The 14,992-nt window shown below is 40.3% G+C and overlaps 1 protein-coding gene across 3 annotated transcripts in view; it reads right to left on the reverse strand.

Moving 5' to 3' along the window:
* FHOD3 (formin homology 2 domain containing 3) overlaps positions 1–14,992 on the reverse strand; it is a 387,204-nt gene that overhangs the window by 348,097 nt on the left and 24,115 nt on the right. For all 3 annotated transcript variants that reach the window (XM_010573877.1, XM_010573894.1, XM_010573885.1), the window contains exon 2: positions 3,601–3,707. In XM_010573877.1, coding sequence (XP_010572179.1) covers positions 3,601–3,707 — 107 coding nt within the window. The remainder of the gene's footprint in view (positions 1–3,600; positions 3,708–14,992) is intronic.

Genomic DNA, 14,992 nt, shown 5'->3' on the forward strand with positions numbered 1-14,992 from the left:
GCTGAGGGCACATGTGTTGGGTTTTCTTCTTCTTCCCTAAACAGAAGTTTAGATTCTGCTGGAGCGGACAGCAACTACTAAAAGCCTCTTTTCATTATATTCAGTAACAGAAGAGGATTCATTTGAAGTTGTGTATTAGTGCATGTGTTTCTTATACCTGTTATTTACAGATACACATCATAAACCTCCAGCCTAACTGCCACCATCCCCTTCTTTCTTCTTGAAGAAAAATCCTTCTCATTTTTCACTATACTCATCCAATCCTTCCAAGATGAAACAGACACCTGCAGCCTCTCACACCAATAAAAATTTGTAACATTGTGTCTCCTGCATGGTTTGTTTATTTATTTAAAATCCTTTCAGCAGTGTATTGAAAAATAAAAATCTTCATAGTTTTGCCTGGGCAAACAGGAACATTTGGCAAAAAGATGCTGAACACAGCCAGACTGCAGGACATTCTGGTCACTCTTAATAGGCGTTTCCACAGTCGAGGATCTAAAATTTAAAAAATGCCATGAATATCCAGCTACTAAATCCTTCATTCAGAATTCAGCAAGCTTCAGTGACCCTGATGAGCACAACAGCCTCAGCATGGCAAAAAGGCAGGTCCTGAGGAAGCTTAATCTCAGAAAATTAAAAGCTTTGAAGATTAAGAGCAGGACCTTGAAATGACCCAGAGAGAAAGAGAGAGACTAAGTGGTTTCTGCGGCCAGTCGCTCCCAGACAGAAGGCTGCTGCTAAGCACCCAACGTCTACAGCCAGCAGCTCCAGCTCGGGAGCACTTCAGCTCAGCACCTTGGTCTCTGCAGGGGCAAAAGATCAGAGCTGCAAGACCAAAAAACAGAGTTTAGTTTGCTAGAAACCTGGGACGGAGAGAGACATTACTGACTGCACTTGCTACCCTATGTCCAGAATATTCCTTTTTTCTGGATAACATCACACAAGTTGCATTTACCCTGAAGTGACAACGTTACTAAGTCATAGGGGGAAGCTATGGCACAGATTTCTGAAGTTCTGGTTGTTCTTGTTCATCATCCTCCCATTCTCTCACAAAATATGGACAAAAATGGAATACAGAAATCCAGGTGAGTCCTCACCAGTACTGAAGACACCAAGTTCATTGCACTTCACTGGCTAAATTCCTGCTCCACACCCTAGGATGCCCCTTACCTTTTTCACAACACCATAACCACTGATTTGCTTTCAGCTCGCAGTTCCCAAAACCGTCAGATCCTTTCCTGCCAAGCTACTTTCTTCATTTTCTGCCTGACCCGTACCTGATTTACTCCCCAACACCCCCCTCATTCTTCCTTCTCTCCATTCTCACTTCAGCCTTTTCAACTAACACCACCTACGTAATTTATCGTGAAGGTAAGAAAGCAGGGTCTGAAGGAGGACTGTAGTAGGAAGACATCAAAGAAAATGGGTCACAACAGCTACAATGGCAGCATCTAACACAGCCTGTCCTGGCGTTGCACCCAAGGCAGGCAGCCGAAACGTGAAAACACAGCACTTCGTATCGGCCCACAGTTACCAGAGGGGCAACTTCAGAGAACAGGGCAAAGACCAGTGAAGGTGAGACACAACAGTTGTTCTCTTTCGTTTCACAAAACCCACTGCAAAAGATAATTACAATAATAATTTGTAGCCCAAGCTTTTGTGATGCACCTTAGTACACCCAGTTTCATACCTCCCTATTCATCTTTGCAGAGGAATGAAGGACTTCCCAGCAGACTTCACATTACCTGGCAGGACAAGCCATTGGAAGAAGCAATTTACTTTACTCAACTGACAACAGATTGCGCAATTAAGAGGAGGCCTGCACACGCATGCAAAGTACATAAAAACATAACCTGATCTTTGAGCTCAGAACAACACAGTAGACGTGAAATTCCAAGCAGCACAGGTAGTTCCACATGTTTTGCGTTGAGGGTTTTTTTCCCCTATGATAGGCACCACAGAGAAAATTAGAATCGCGTTTCAGGAACAATTCGTATCATTGATTTTATGTGCCCAAAGGAAGCAGAAATTAAAACAAGGTGGAAGGTAGCTTGCCATTTCAAGCGCAAAATCTGGCAAGAAAAATACCAAGTCATCCCTGGCTTGCCGAATTGCGTGGCAATGCTATTGTGGGGTATCAAAAGCAATGAAGTGAAAATTACTAGAATTATCATGCAGACATCAATGGAAGGGAAAGAAAGCGTGACTTGACAAACTCACACATACTACTACAAACAACTATAAAAAGAAAAGATTTTTCCTTCATCTTACTTGCTTTCAACTAATAAAAAAGTTAGCTGGAAATACAAACTTGATGTTCTTTGCAACAATTTTTATCACCTCTGCATAAAACTGAACACTAGATCGACTGCTACACTCAACACTCCTATTGCATAGGAAGGGAGGCTCAGTTTAGCTGTATTGGCTACTCTGTCTATTGAGGAACTCTCTTCTAACTAATTTAATTTCCAACAGAACAGTTTCTTTATTTTCCAATAGTAAAAACATGCCCAAAAATTGGTATGTATGAAGACATACACAAATGCACACATATTTAAAATTCTTGTCCACATAATCTCCAGAGGCACAGTTTAAATTTGTAAGAAATATTCATCAATCAAAGGCAAGACAGCTGTCACAAAAAGTAGAGAAACCAGTATCAGCAAAAGGGCTGCATCTCTTAGTGTTAACAAGCCCTGACCAATTCAGAATGCAGTTAATTTCCTTCTGGCCCAGCTACGTTACTCACATGCACGAAGCCCATGCCAAAACGCACCCATAAAATTAATTACAACTATCCAGTCCATTATAGCAAGCAGCAAGGCACAAATAGCTCTAGACTGTCTGTTCATTTCATATCTAAAACAAGACAATCACCTAAAAGGCCTAGAAAAAGTCTTCTAAAAAGCAAATTTTGTATGTGCATTCACACAGACACACATTGATGCTAACTTTTGTTTTCACTCTCAGTTCTCATCAGAGATGGTTTATGGAAAGCTGTGACACAGCAATCCATGTGTGCCCTCAATAATTAAAAAAAAAAAAAAAAAAGGCAAGAGAAGAGAATGTTCAAACAACAAAACACACACACACACACACCAGGCTGGCTAAATCAATATTCCAGGAGTAAAAAAGAAATCAGTACAGGTCTTTTTCTCCAAGAATATAAAAGGAGGACTTAAATCTCAAGGCACAAAGAAATTAAGTTTATAACTTCAGGAGCACCACCCCAATATAATCTCCTACACTGACTACTATGGTATAAGAAAGACCTCAGAGTTCTCAGAACAAACCACCCGCATTTATCAAGTTCAAAAGAACTATAAAAATTTATTAACTAGTCAACACATTCATCTTGATAGTTTTCTTACAGTATGCCGTCTTCTTTTAGAGAAACTGTAAGAGTGAATGTAGATAGAGACGTCATAAAATTCTTAATCACAGAAAGGGCGAGACATACATGCATACAGAGGAAAGAATTCTATTTTTTCTGTTCCTATGCTAACCTGAATGTACCAAGTTAACCACATATACTCCCGAAACCTCAATGCTTCTGGAAAAATATGCCTATTTATCTAAATTTAGCAAACATTTACTTACCCAGCATCCTCCTGGAAGCCTTCCAATTCATCTCTTTGTTCTGCTAAGGTGGATTCGAGATCCAGATAGGTACCATTGTGAGACAATTGCAGGGTGCAGTCATCAAGCTGTAGAACAAAATTCAGATCATTAGATTACAGCAGTCATTCTCTCTAACATACCTCTAACATCGCCTTCACATTTTCCAGGTCCTCAGACAAGATCTCCCTAAAACAAACCATATGTCGGGTGTGGATAAGAAAATGGGGGCTGTTTGGCAATTTTATGCAGTCCCAAATCCACATTCACTAGACCGTGCTCAGTAACAACAATATCAACGCAACTAACAAACACAAGAGAAATTTATTTGAACATGTAGAAGGAGATTAAAGGGTTTTATCACAGTGCCTTCAGAATCCTATAAGGAAAGAGAAGTTAATTCAAATGTATATCTAGGATATGACCGACTGTTCTCTGTTCTTAGAGAGAACATTTACAGTACATTTAAGTAGAGTTTCTGGGCCTCTGGATGGAGGTGGAAGGAAGAAGCAGCTGTTTCGTGAGCTGCTGAACATCCCCTATGAGGAAGGATACAGCCAAGGGACAGTGCAAGGTGTGGCGGCCAAGAGTTGGGGTTCTGCAGCAAGGGGGAGTGCAGTCAACCAAGACCCAGATTTTCTGCCGTTGTCATTTTAGGGCCAGGCACTAACCGGCTTCAGTGGCTGCAGGGAAGACTTTCCCAGGCACCAGGAGGGAGGACTGGACACCCATACGAACTTTCTACAAGGGTACCGAGGTAACCGAGGACCACACCTGAAAGCAGGAACCTGCCTGCAATGACGCTGAAGAGGGAAAGAGCTATTAATAAACCCTCTTTATTTCCATCCTGTCTTCCCTCATCTTCAAGTTTTCCATTAATTGTTCCATTTGTTGTTAAAAAAAGCCAGATTTGATCAAAGTTAGAAAATTAGTTTCCTGTTTTTTTTACAGGGAGCTCGTCACAGCAGAAAATCTAGGAAGATCCACCCCAAAACTGTGGCTGACTCATTGCACAGGAATACAAAATAATTACCAGATCGAGAGGGGTAACTTAAGATGCCCGAGGGAAGAGCTAGAAAGTAACATGAGCTCCTCTCTCACCATGAGATAACCCAGTGCCAAATCACAAGAAATGAGGAAAAAAGCCTTCCCAGGGCAGGGAAACAAGAAAACACCTACCAAAGGGCAGGTGAAAGTACATGGTTGTCCTGCCTCACCACCAGAAAGGTAAGTGACCATCTGCTCGGAGAACCCAGCCCAGAAGCAGAGAAACTGCCGTCACTGAGCCCAGCTGGACAGGCTACTCTGGACCTTCATGTGTCAACACCACACTGGGGGTCCCTTTTGTAACTGGTTCCAAGTTCACAAATACTGTAAGCTCCAGATGCGTTGTGCTACTAGATACAAAATCCAGCCTGGTAGCCAAGCAGTCAGAAGATGTTTCATTCCTCTGGATTTGGCAAAACAACTGACGGGTCCTTTACATGCCTCCATCTACCAAAAGGCAACTGCGACAACGGCAGTGTAAATGTAAATGGTGGTACAAATGTAAATGCAAAGGCCACTTTGGGAAAAGGAGAATATTTAACACCATACTTCATACCGATCCTCTGCCACAGGCGGCAGCCAATGACTCTTTGAAGGGTCTGAAACAGCCAATGACTCAAGGAAAGGAAATTGCAACCCTTTATCACATACATGGATTTTTCTTTCTGCTCTTTTTAACACTAGGAAAGAAAACCAATGAGAATCCATCTTTGATGAATTACCTCTTTTAACTTTCCATCAAAGTTATGGTTCTGGAAAGCACGATAAGCACCCACACTTCTTATCTGGCAGTCGGCACCAAAACTTAGTCACCCAGTTTCCTACCACTGATTTATATACGCAACAAAAGAATACAAATAGTCTTTGATTATTCTGGATCAGCTGTGTTGGAAATACTGCAGAAGAGCTCATTTATAATTAGCAAGTGATAGAGCATGACTTCTGGGTTAGTCCTCACCACTATGCTTTGCACTGTTTGCAATCCAAAAGGGAAGTTCATCCTCTAGAGGAAGGGAAAGGGTGGAGGTAGGAGGTTGTATTTCAAACCTGTTCCACTTTTTTTTTTTTCCCCCTCCTTTTTTTACCCCTGAGGAATGAGCAAGTCATCAAATAAGGTGACTAAGTTTTTACTCTGGCTCCTGAGGATTAAAGAAAGCAAAGCACCTCCAAGCGCAGCCCTCTGATATTAAGAATAACAACAGTATTATTACTCTGTGTCTTTCCAGTTACAAAGGATATCATTAACCTATGCTAATTCAGAATACACTCTTGAGAAGAAACACTAAATACTACTCTGGGAAACTTTTTCCCAGTAGCCCAGGGTATCTAATGAAATGCTAATTTACTCAAAGTAATGCCAAAAGGCAAACTACTAATTAGATAAATGTTCTGCTGTCACTATGGAGATTAGGAGATTTGCCCACAATTTCCAATTGTGCTGCATAATTAGGGAAAAGGAACAGCGCTTTACTAGTATCTTATGACTTTAGTGTATAAAAAGCACGATGAGAACAGGAAGTACTTCATGTACAAAATAAAGAATAGTACATTCTACCTATGTTCATCTCATCTCCATAGTTTCAGCTGAACATAGTATTCATTCAGGCTTTAAAGCACTGTACATCATACGCTGTATTCATTAATAGGAGTTAGGGTAATGGGAGAAATGGTAATATCTTTTATTTCCATTACTTAACACTGAGTCTTGCAAAAAAAGATTTTTTTCATCTTTTGCAGGTATACACAGAGATGGAAAGGAGCAAAACAACACTTTTAAAAGGAGCATAAGCATTAAGGCAATGAACTCTAAAATCCTCCTTACATAGGATCACTTTGCTACTTTGCCTCCAAGCTTCACTTGTGCACATTATTTTACAGGCAGAATACAAAAAGAGAAGCCACCTTATGAATTATTTTTAATTAGTAAATTGCCTGCCTTTTTCAACTCAAAGAATGGCTGATGTTCACTCCTTAGTGCTTATTAGTAACAATTCAGGATGTTGGTCTCTCCCCTCTGCTCAATGTTAATCTCATGTTTATCTGCTACATATCACTTCTCCCACTTCTGGAGACCCTCACAAATGGCCCCATTTAGTTCATTCACGACATGCTCTTCCCATTGATCATAATTCACATTAAAATCCTTATTAACAACCATCTTCTCTTAGGACAATCAAGAGGCAGAATCTATACAGACAGTCTTTCAAAGAACATTTAACTGAGCTGTTTTCCATAATCATGAATGAGACGGAATTAATTTCTAAAAATTTGAATAGCAATTTATTTCACTTTGTTCTTCACAATTCTGTTTAACTCTTCAGTATTCCTTACTGGTCCAAAAATTCAGATCTGCATTTTATTATTAACTGCACAACTCATTTATACTATTGCCACAAGGTCTGATTCTCCAAGATCTTTTCCTAAGCTTACAAACCCATTTGTTCCAAAATCTCTCTTGCCAGTCCCTTCAAATCACTTATCGTTTTTTGTATCGCACTTTCCTGTATCGCCCAAAAGATTGATATAAATCATTTAAATGGAACTAATCCTTTAGGCTTTACAGCAACTTTCCATACCTTCCTATAGTCATATTAAAAGAATACTACAGGTATCATGGTATCATGAACAAAAAGACAGACAGTCAGAAGGGACAAATGTAATGCTACTTCTTTGAGTCAAAACACAGGGTTACTCCATTTTCAGTCTTCTGCAAGATTTCAAGTTTTTTGATTTTAGCTTAAGCATCAAATGATATCATAAGCCTCTGTAAAGCTATTAAAAAACCCCTATGTATGCATTTTGATTACATTCTCATCTTCTCAAATTAACAGTTTCTTGAGAAAATATCCAGAAAGTACTTTTGAATCCCTACGGATCTTCCCAAATTCTCTTGCCTCTATAAACAGTGGATCTACCTAGTAGTCGTCTCTTTCACAGGAGTGAAGGAACAAAAGCAAAGATATTTGCAAGAGTCATCAAGTGTTTTAGCCAGAATCACCAGTTGTGGATAGCCAGAGCTAGCAGCAGCCATCCCCCCACTGGGTTTACATGAAAGAAGCAAGGAGAATAAGACTGTCTTTATGCAAGTCTTCCTCACTAAAAATTTAACTGAATGGCTAATTATCATCTTCAATTTTGCACTGAAACCTCACTGAAATAGTAAGATCTTAAGCAGCGCTGACCTCACTAGCTCTTCATTGATTTTCTGTAACTGACCAGAAACACAAGAACAGTGAGAGAACCAGATGTTTCTATAAGACAGCCTGAAACGCAAGTAGAGCTACTAAATTAAACCAGTTTTTCTGTAATAAATGTTCCAAAACAGGAACCAAGAGATGTTTGAACTTTCTCAGATCATAGCTGGTATCTGACGCGCACTGTCCAACCGCTCTATAGTACCTATGCTGCAACCATAACAGGCACAAATGGAAAACCACAAAAGCATCACGCACACACACAGAACTAAACACCACCATCCCAACAGTTTCATACATGTATATATGTATGGGTGTATACATGCATATACATCTTAGACATTTTTGCTTGCAGTTTTCAAAAAAGTAACAATTGCCTGAATTTGAGGGTCAGATCCCTGAACCAAAAGTTGAGCCCTCAAAAGGGAAGGAACAGCTTTGTCTGAAAAGCTAGAGCCAAAAATGTGCAGATAAACACCAGAACTTCAGGACAGCATCATCCACTGTCTGTAACCATGAGGTACTTTTCTCTCCTGCAGATTCCTGCTTCATTCACTTCCCAAACATCTTCAGGAAACCAGACGGGTCACACACACCAATGTGCAGGCATTCGCAGAGCAGAACCACACTGTGCTTTCAATTAGGCAAGGCATCAAGAATTAAGTATGTGATCATATCACTAATGACTGAATCATAATGTATGTGTCCAAAGGGGGGGGGGGACACTGAGGTTACAGTCACACTTTTTATTTTGTGTACGACAGATGTTTGTCTTAGGTGTTGGAATCATCTCCACATAAGTATTTAAGAATAGGTTTTCTAAAAGTGAAACAGAACAATAGTTTCAGTACAAGAAATTTTACTGATGTCCTTGTGAGTCATCACCACAGTTAGAAACTCTTTAAATAACCCTGAAATAGAATTTTCCACAGAAAAATAGAAATGTAAGGGAAACATAAGAAAAATGAGCAGCAAACACTTAAAAAGACCGGAAGATTACAAGTAATATGTATACTGTTGTAAGTTTATACTTACACTGTGGTAAGTCTCACTCTGAGAAGTTGAGTACAATTCGTTATGCAAAAGCAAACAAACATCCGATTAAAAGGTTAAAATATCAGAACATTTAAAAGCAGAGCTTCCTACTCCCTCATCCTGTGCCATTTAACCCATTACAGAGTGAACCCATACCACGCAAGAAGGGTGTCCTGGCTTTGATTCTAGCCAGGAACAGGCACAGCAAGGTCAGAGCTGCAAAGCTTGGGTTTTCCCCTAACTCGGGGGTCATCCCCACCGCGCCAGCACCTGGAGAGCCCTCAGCAGCAACGTGCCCATCTGCCATGTGAATACACGCAGCCTGGGGAAAGTTAAGGCAACCAAATCAAGAATTTGGGGCAGAAGCTCAGTTTGTCATCACCTTTCACAGGTAACCAAATCCAGCTAGTAGAGGCCAGTCCCTCAACCTGGGGAGCCAAAATAATTTGCACTACAAGGCTACCAAGCTTAAGAGGACTCAAAATAGATAAACAGTTTGATAATAGTACACCAGTGATTACGTTTTTCTCATTTCAAGCACTGACCCACAGAAAGAGGTAACACCCATTTCTCTTCATAAAGAAGCCTTGTTGCTGCACAACAGGAAAGCTTGTTATTTCTCTGAATTCCAAAGGTGAAGCCCATCACCAAAAGGAGCAAGGAACAGCAGGCAAAAAAAAAAAAAAAAAGGAAAAAAGAAAAGAACAGCAGCAAGAAAAGGCGATGATCAGCCAGTTACCCAATGCCAATAAATGACCACTGCCACTTTCAGAAATGAGTTGAAGGAAAAAAAAAAAAAAAAAAAAATCTGAGTTCAGTCATTGTTTTCATCTACTGCCTTTAGCTTCTTACAGTCCAAGAGAAACACCTAAAACCAGAAGGTGGAGGGTGCAAGGAAAGAACAAAACATCTGCTTCCCCACACACACAACCCACACGTCCACCCCGAGACCGAGCACTGCCACCTGCTCCTCCTCCTCGCACACGCTTGTGAGCACTCCACGCGCACACCAGTCTTCTCGCTCAAGAAACCCAGTGGGTAAGTAATTCAACGTAAAGGCAACACATGCCTTACCATGCCAACAAACTCCTGCAAGTCTGTTTTCTCTTCCTCCCGAAGGCTTTGCTAGGTTAGTACATGTCCAAAGTGGACTTTCCTTTGGCTTGGTTTAACTTCTCTGTCCCAAGGCAGCAGTAGGTTGGCAGAGGTTAAGGGGGGGAAAAACACCAGAGGCACCCTCCTGCCTTTTCAAAAAGCAGAGCCACAAGCTTCTCCTCTTCTCTGTTTGTTCAAAGACCACAGAACTGTATTTTTCAACAAACAATCACAGAGAAATGCTCTTTCCTCAGCCCCAACACCCTGCCCTGAGAATCCATTCAGAACAACGTATTTTGGACAAGTCTCTGCTAAATACCAAAAAAGTGTTAACAAGTCAGCAGCCAGTGTGTGCAAAGATAGAGCAAAACATCCTCATGATTTTACCTTCCATTTAAATAAAGGTAGGCACCGTTCAAAAATTCTGTTCAGATAGTAATCAAGGATCACATTCATAGGATGAAGGGCTCTACATTACAAGATAGGAGGATACGCTCGTTTACTGGTGTTACTACAAATCACCAGAACCACTTGACTTTGTAGCCACCAGCTGGAAGTACAACTGACTCTCACCAGATTTCCAGTAATTCTAGATGGAGCTATGCACAAGATTATTTTGCTCATTTGGTTGTTTCCAAAACTACAGGGAAAGGGAATGAGAGAGAAGTAGAGATTAGAGTAATCCAGTATCAAGCTGCAGAAGTAAAAATCCCTCTTCAATTCTGGCTTCTGGCACAGACTTGGAAAATCGTTATATTACTCAAGTGTCTTCGCTCATGTTTCATTTAAACATTATTGGATGGTAATTGTTCTCATTAGTGGTGGCATGCTCCTTACTCACCTACAAGATGCTTTGCAGAGTAGGTTTGATAAAAAGCTAAGTTCCTTTATGCTCAGTTTTTCCTTTCTAAATCCAAAGCCTTGTTTTGCTTTACACATCACAAGCCTGACACATTTGCACACTCCAGCTACACAGTTTTTAAACACGCTCCCTGGTGGTTCAGCTGTTTCTAGTGCAACTGCGATCCTGTTACCAAGGCCAACAAATGCCAGTTTTCCCTCTGCGTTGCCATCTTCTTCCCTTCTTTATTAAAACCAATTCTACTCAGGAAAAAGACAAAAGAAACCCCAAGAAACCAACAAACCAGCTCTGCCTGCTTACCAGCCCAAACATACTCCGTATTTCTAAGCAAACTACACAAACTGATTTGTGCAAATAAATATTTAATAGTTTTCCATCCAAGGTGAAGTTTCAAACTGAGAATGACCATGCTATTATATTCACAAGACCTCATATTTTAATGCTTTTGAAATTTTCTGAGTTACAGATCAGCAGATGCGAGTTTCCTGAACTGGCACACCGCTGGCCCTTTAAAATGTAACAGGATTGCCATCACTGTTAGTTTTCACAGAGTAACGAAAAATGGGCATGGTCTAATTGCATCCCAGGGACCACAGCCAACCCACCAGAACAGTTATCTGGCTTCAGAGCCATCACCAACTGCCCCCTCACCAAGTCTCTCCCTTCTCATGTGAGTAGGTGCTACGTGGTTTGTGCCATGGTTAGGCACGTTCCAGTCATCATCATTTTGGGCACCGCAGTGGAGAAAGACCAAAGCACCTAGCCCAGGAGTGATGCCACATGACCCATCTCAGGTAAAAAGCTTGACATTAATGAGATGAAAAGAAAGCAAGTGATCTGTATGTAAGACAAATATCAGTGCCCAAAATTAACAGTGTACTCTAAAAATTGCTCTCAGCTTAAAATATGACAGCAACCCAACATACAATCACCGCGTCTTGATCTAAAAGTCCCTATGGTCCAAGTAGCTCCATTGAAGTTGCTTAAAATAAAACTATACTCCTTCTCCCCATGCTTTTTTTTTTTTCTTTTAAAATATAGTTTTGTAACTCAACGTATTAAAAATTCTTTAAAAATTGCAATAAAACCAATACTTTTATGAGGTCAGAGTTTTAAAAGTAAGGTCAAGCACATGCTCTATATGGAAGACCATTTACGGAGAAGGCATCTGTGCCACCTTCAGTCATCCATGCTCACAAAAGTCAGCAAGGTTTCTGAACTTTAGCAAACTCACTCTTATGTACTCATTTAGAGGCCAAAGGGGGAAAAAAACCCCAAAAAACCAAAAACACACAAAAAAACCCAAACAAACTGTTTTGCTAGATGTGTGACTTTACGTTGTAAGAAGTAATTTAGCATGTACAACAGTATTCCCCAATTCTGCAGCTCTTCAGGAGTGATCAGCATAGCTTGTGGGAGTAGTTATTAATGCTAATGCACCTCTGGTTTATTTTTAGCACAGTAATTGCTATTGTCAAACTAATTCACAAACTTTGTACGCTTCGCGGAGCTTATGTGCAATTGTATTGATAGAGCCGTGCCTACACACAAAGTATAGTCCAAAGGCTTATACAGTTGGGCATAGGGCCATCGGAGCACAATTACTTTAAAAGGAACTGCTACTCTGATATGAAAATGCTGGTATTTTGAATGTAGCCTGCACTCCTAGTCTCAAACAGCAGCTTTTATCTCTGGCCTGGTAGACGCCACAAAATACTCCTGGGGTCAGGTAATACAGTGCATGAAGTGAAACATTAATGCCACATTAGATCCTCAAGAGCCACTGGAACAATACACTGCCAATAAAAATATTCTGCTGAAATAACAAAGACACTGAAAACAAACACAGAAAGCTGTTATATTAATATTATGGGTTTGACTTAAGAATAACAGAAGGAAGTTCAGAGTTCAAAATTCTGAAACTGCTATTTCAGGGGGGCTCTGAAATACAGGCAACACACCACAGCGAAAACATAACACGTAGATGCCTACCTGTTGCTATTCTTAGGCAATTATGTCACTGACTTGCAGACCTTTTATTTCACAATTCCCTTTAACACAGTGCTCCACAGGGAGCAATTTAGAGTTTACTAGAGTATCTGTGTCCAAATATGACACCGTGGCTTCCAACAGCAGCCACACAGGCATTGTTAGAAAGTGCATGAGTGCTCAAAACGTCAACAACCACGGAACAGGAAAGCCAAATAAATTCATCTAGAGATGGGAGTTACTGCAATGTTTAATATGAACTTTAAAAAGCTAACTGGAAACATTCAAAATAATTGAATTACTGCAAAAAAACCTGCAGAATTTCATGCTGCACAGGAAACTAACACACATTCTTTCTCCCCCACCTAATTCAATTATTTTAAGTTAAATTAGTTAAATTTGAGATGACATGCAAACCAAACAGCCAACAGTAGAACTTAGCAAAGTCAAATTGTTTAGACCGAAGACTTCCCAGTTCTTTAACCCCCAAAACCTACTGCGTTTTCTAGGTTTCTCACAGTACGCACAATGAACCTACAGCATGAGAATAACCTAACCTCTGCATCCTGTCATTAACTTTTTGGCACCAAGACTCTTCCATTCCCTTTCCCCATCGTGTTCAGCTTTTCCTAACCAAGATGATAAAGAGCTAGCTCTTTTCACCTTCGTGGTTAGGTACATCTTCAGCGGAACAGAAAGGAGAGCAGCCATAACAGCATCCTTTATTTGGAAGGATATACAGCTTTTTGGCCGATAAACAGGGGATGCCTACAGCTGACACGCTCTCATTACCGTTTGCCTGGAATTACTGTGAAGGTATCCAAGGAAATGGAAATAATCTCTAAGAAGGAGATAGGTCAAGAAAAGGGAGAGGAGAAGTGAAAGGATTAGCTTCAGTGGGGTTTATCATCTGAGGAATCTTTTGTTCAGAGTGTTTGTATGTGTGTGTAGGAGAAACGCCGAGTTAAAAATCTCAGAAAACATTCATTTAAAGCTAAGTAGTAGTCCAGAAAAGCAAAAATTATCAAACAATTCCATCTGGTTTCTTTTGTACTTCTGTTAAGCTGGAAACTGCGAAGTAGTTCATTGAAAAATATTTTTGGAAGTGATGTAGCAGAATGAACCTATGACTTGCAGCCTTTTATTCTTAACGCACGTCCCTGAGAACAAGCTTTCTATTAGTATCCTCCCTCCACCCTGCTTGAACAGTTAAAAGACACAGGTTGTGCTAAGGATTTCACCATTGCTACTGTATCTGCATTTGGGACACTGCAGGTTGCTCACTACCCTATCACAAAAACTAAAATACTGGACTCCGGCAGAACCTCCCACACCATTTACAGAGGTGCAGCAAGCACACAGTAAGCAGTAAATGCAATCTATCTTCAGCAGTGGTGCTTTCACTGACACAGTGGTTAAACACCTACTAGACAATATACCACAAAAAGATACCCATCCTTAACCTAACATGCAGATTGCATTTCCGTCCATATGACTCACATTTGCACCCTTTTAAAAATAATGCAGCTGGAATGTCAGTCCTGAGATAAGCTGTACTTAAAATAAGTATTTGAGGGAAGAGGTTATTTGCATCTATAATCCCTCCTCTACGAAAAGTCAAAACTACAGAAAACAGAGAAAGTAGAGACAATACACCAGGCCATCTGGAAACCTGGAGCAGGGAGTTTTTAAGGAAACCAAGAAAACTTCAGAGGGAGAGGAGTGGGTAGTAGTTCTGAAACGACTGCAATTCTGGCAAAATTCACAATCTTTTGAGGGCCAAAGCACAGGAAATTTGGAGCTATGAGAGTCAAAGATAGAGTCAGGAAAAGCAACAGAAAGCCCAAGGTAAATTGTCTTTTGTTATAATCAAAACTTGATTCAGAGGCTTCTGGTTAGTTATCTGAAAACAACAACAGAAAAAAACAAAAAATACACAACCACAAAAAACCCACACAACACAAAACCCCACACTAGCACAAACCCACGGGTTAAGATACAGGAAAATACACTAAACACATTCACACCAAGGGTTTGTGTGAAATACAAAAGAAAATAAAGCATGGCAGGATTACCAAAGAGAACATCACACACTTGTCAATAGAATAATTTTTCAGACACGGCCTGAATCTTGGAGGTTTAAATGAAAGAT

The sequence above is a fragment of the Haliaeetus leucocephalus genome, unplaced genomic scaffold (genome assembly GCF_000737465.1).
Source record: "Haliaeetus leucocephalus isolate CR32 unplaced genomic scaffold, Haliaeetus_leucocephalus-4.0 Scaffold3, whole genome shotgun sequence".
In the NCBI taxonomy this organism is placed as follows: domain Eukaryota; kingdom Metazoa; phylum Chordata; class Aves; order Accipitriformes; family Accipitridae; genus Haliaeetus; species Haliaeetus leucocephalus.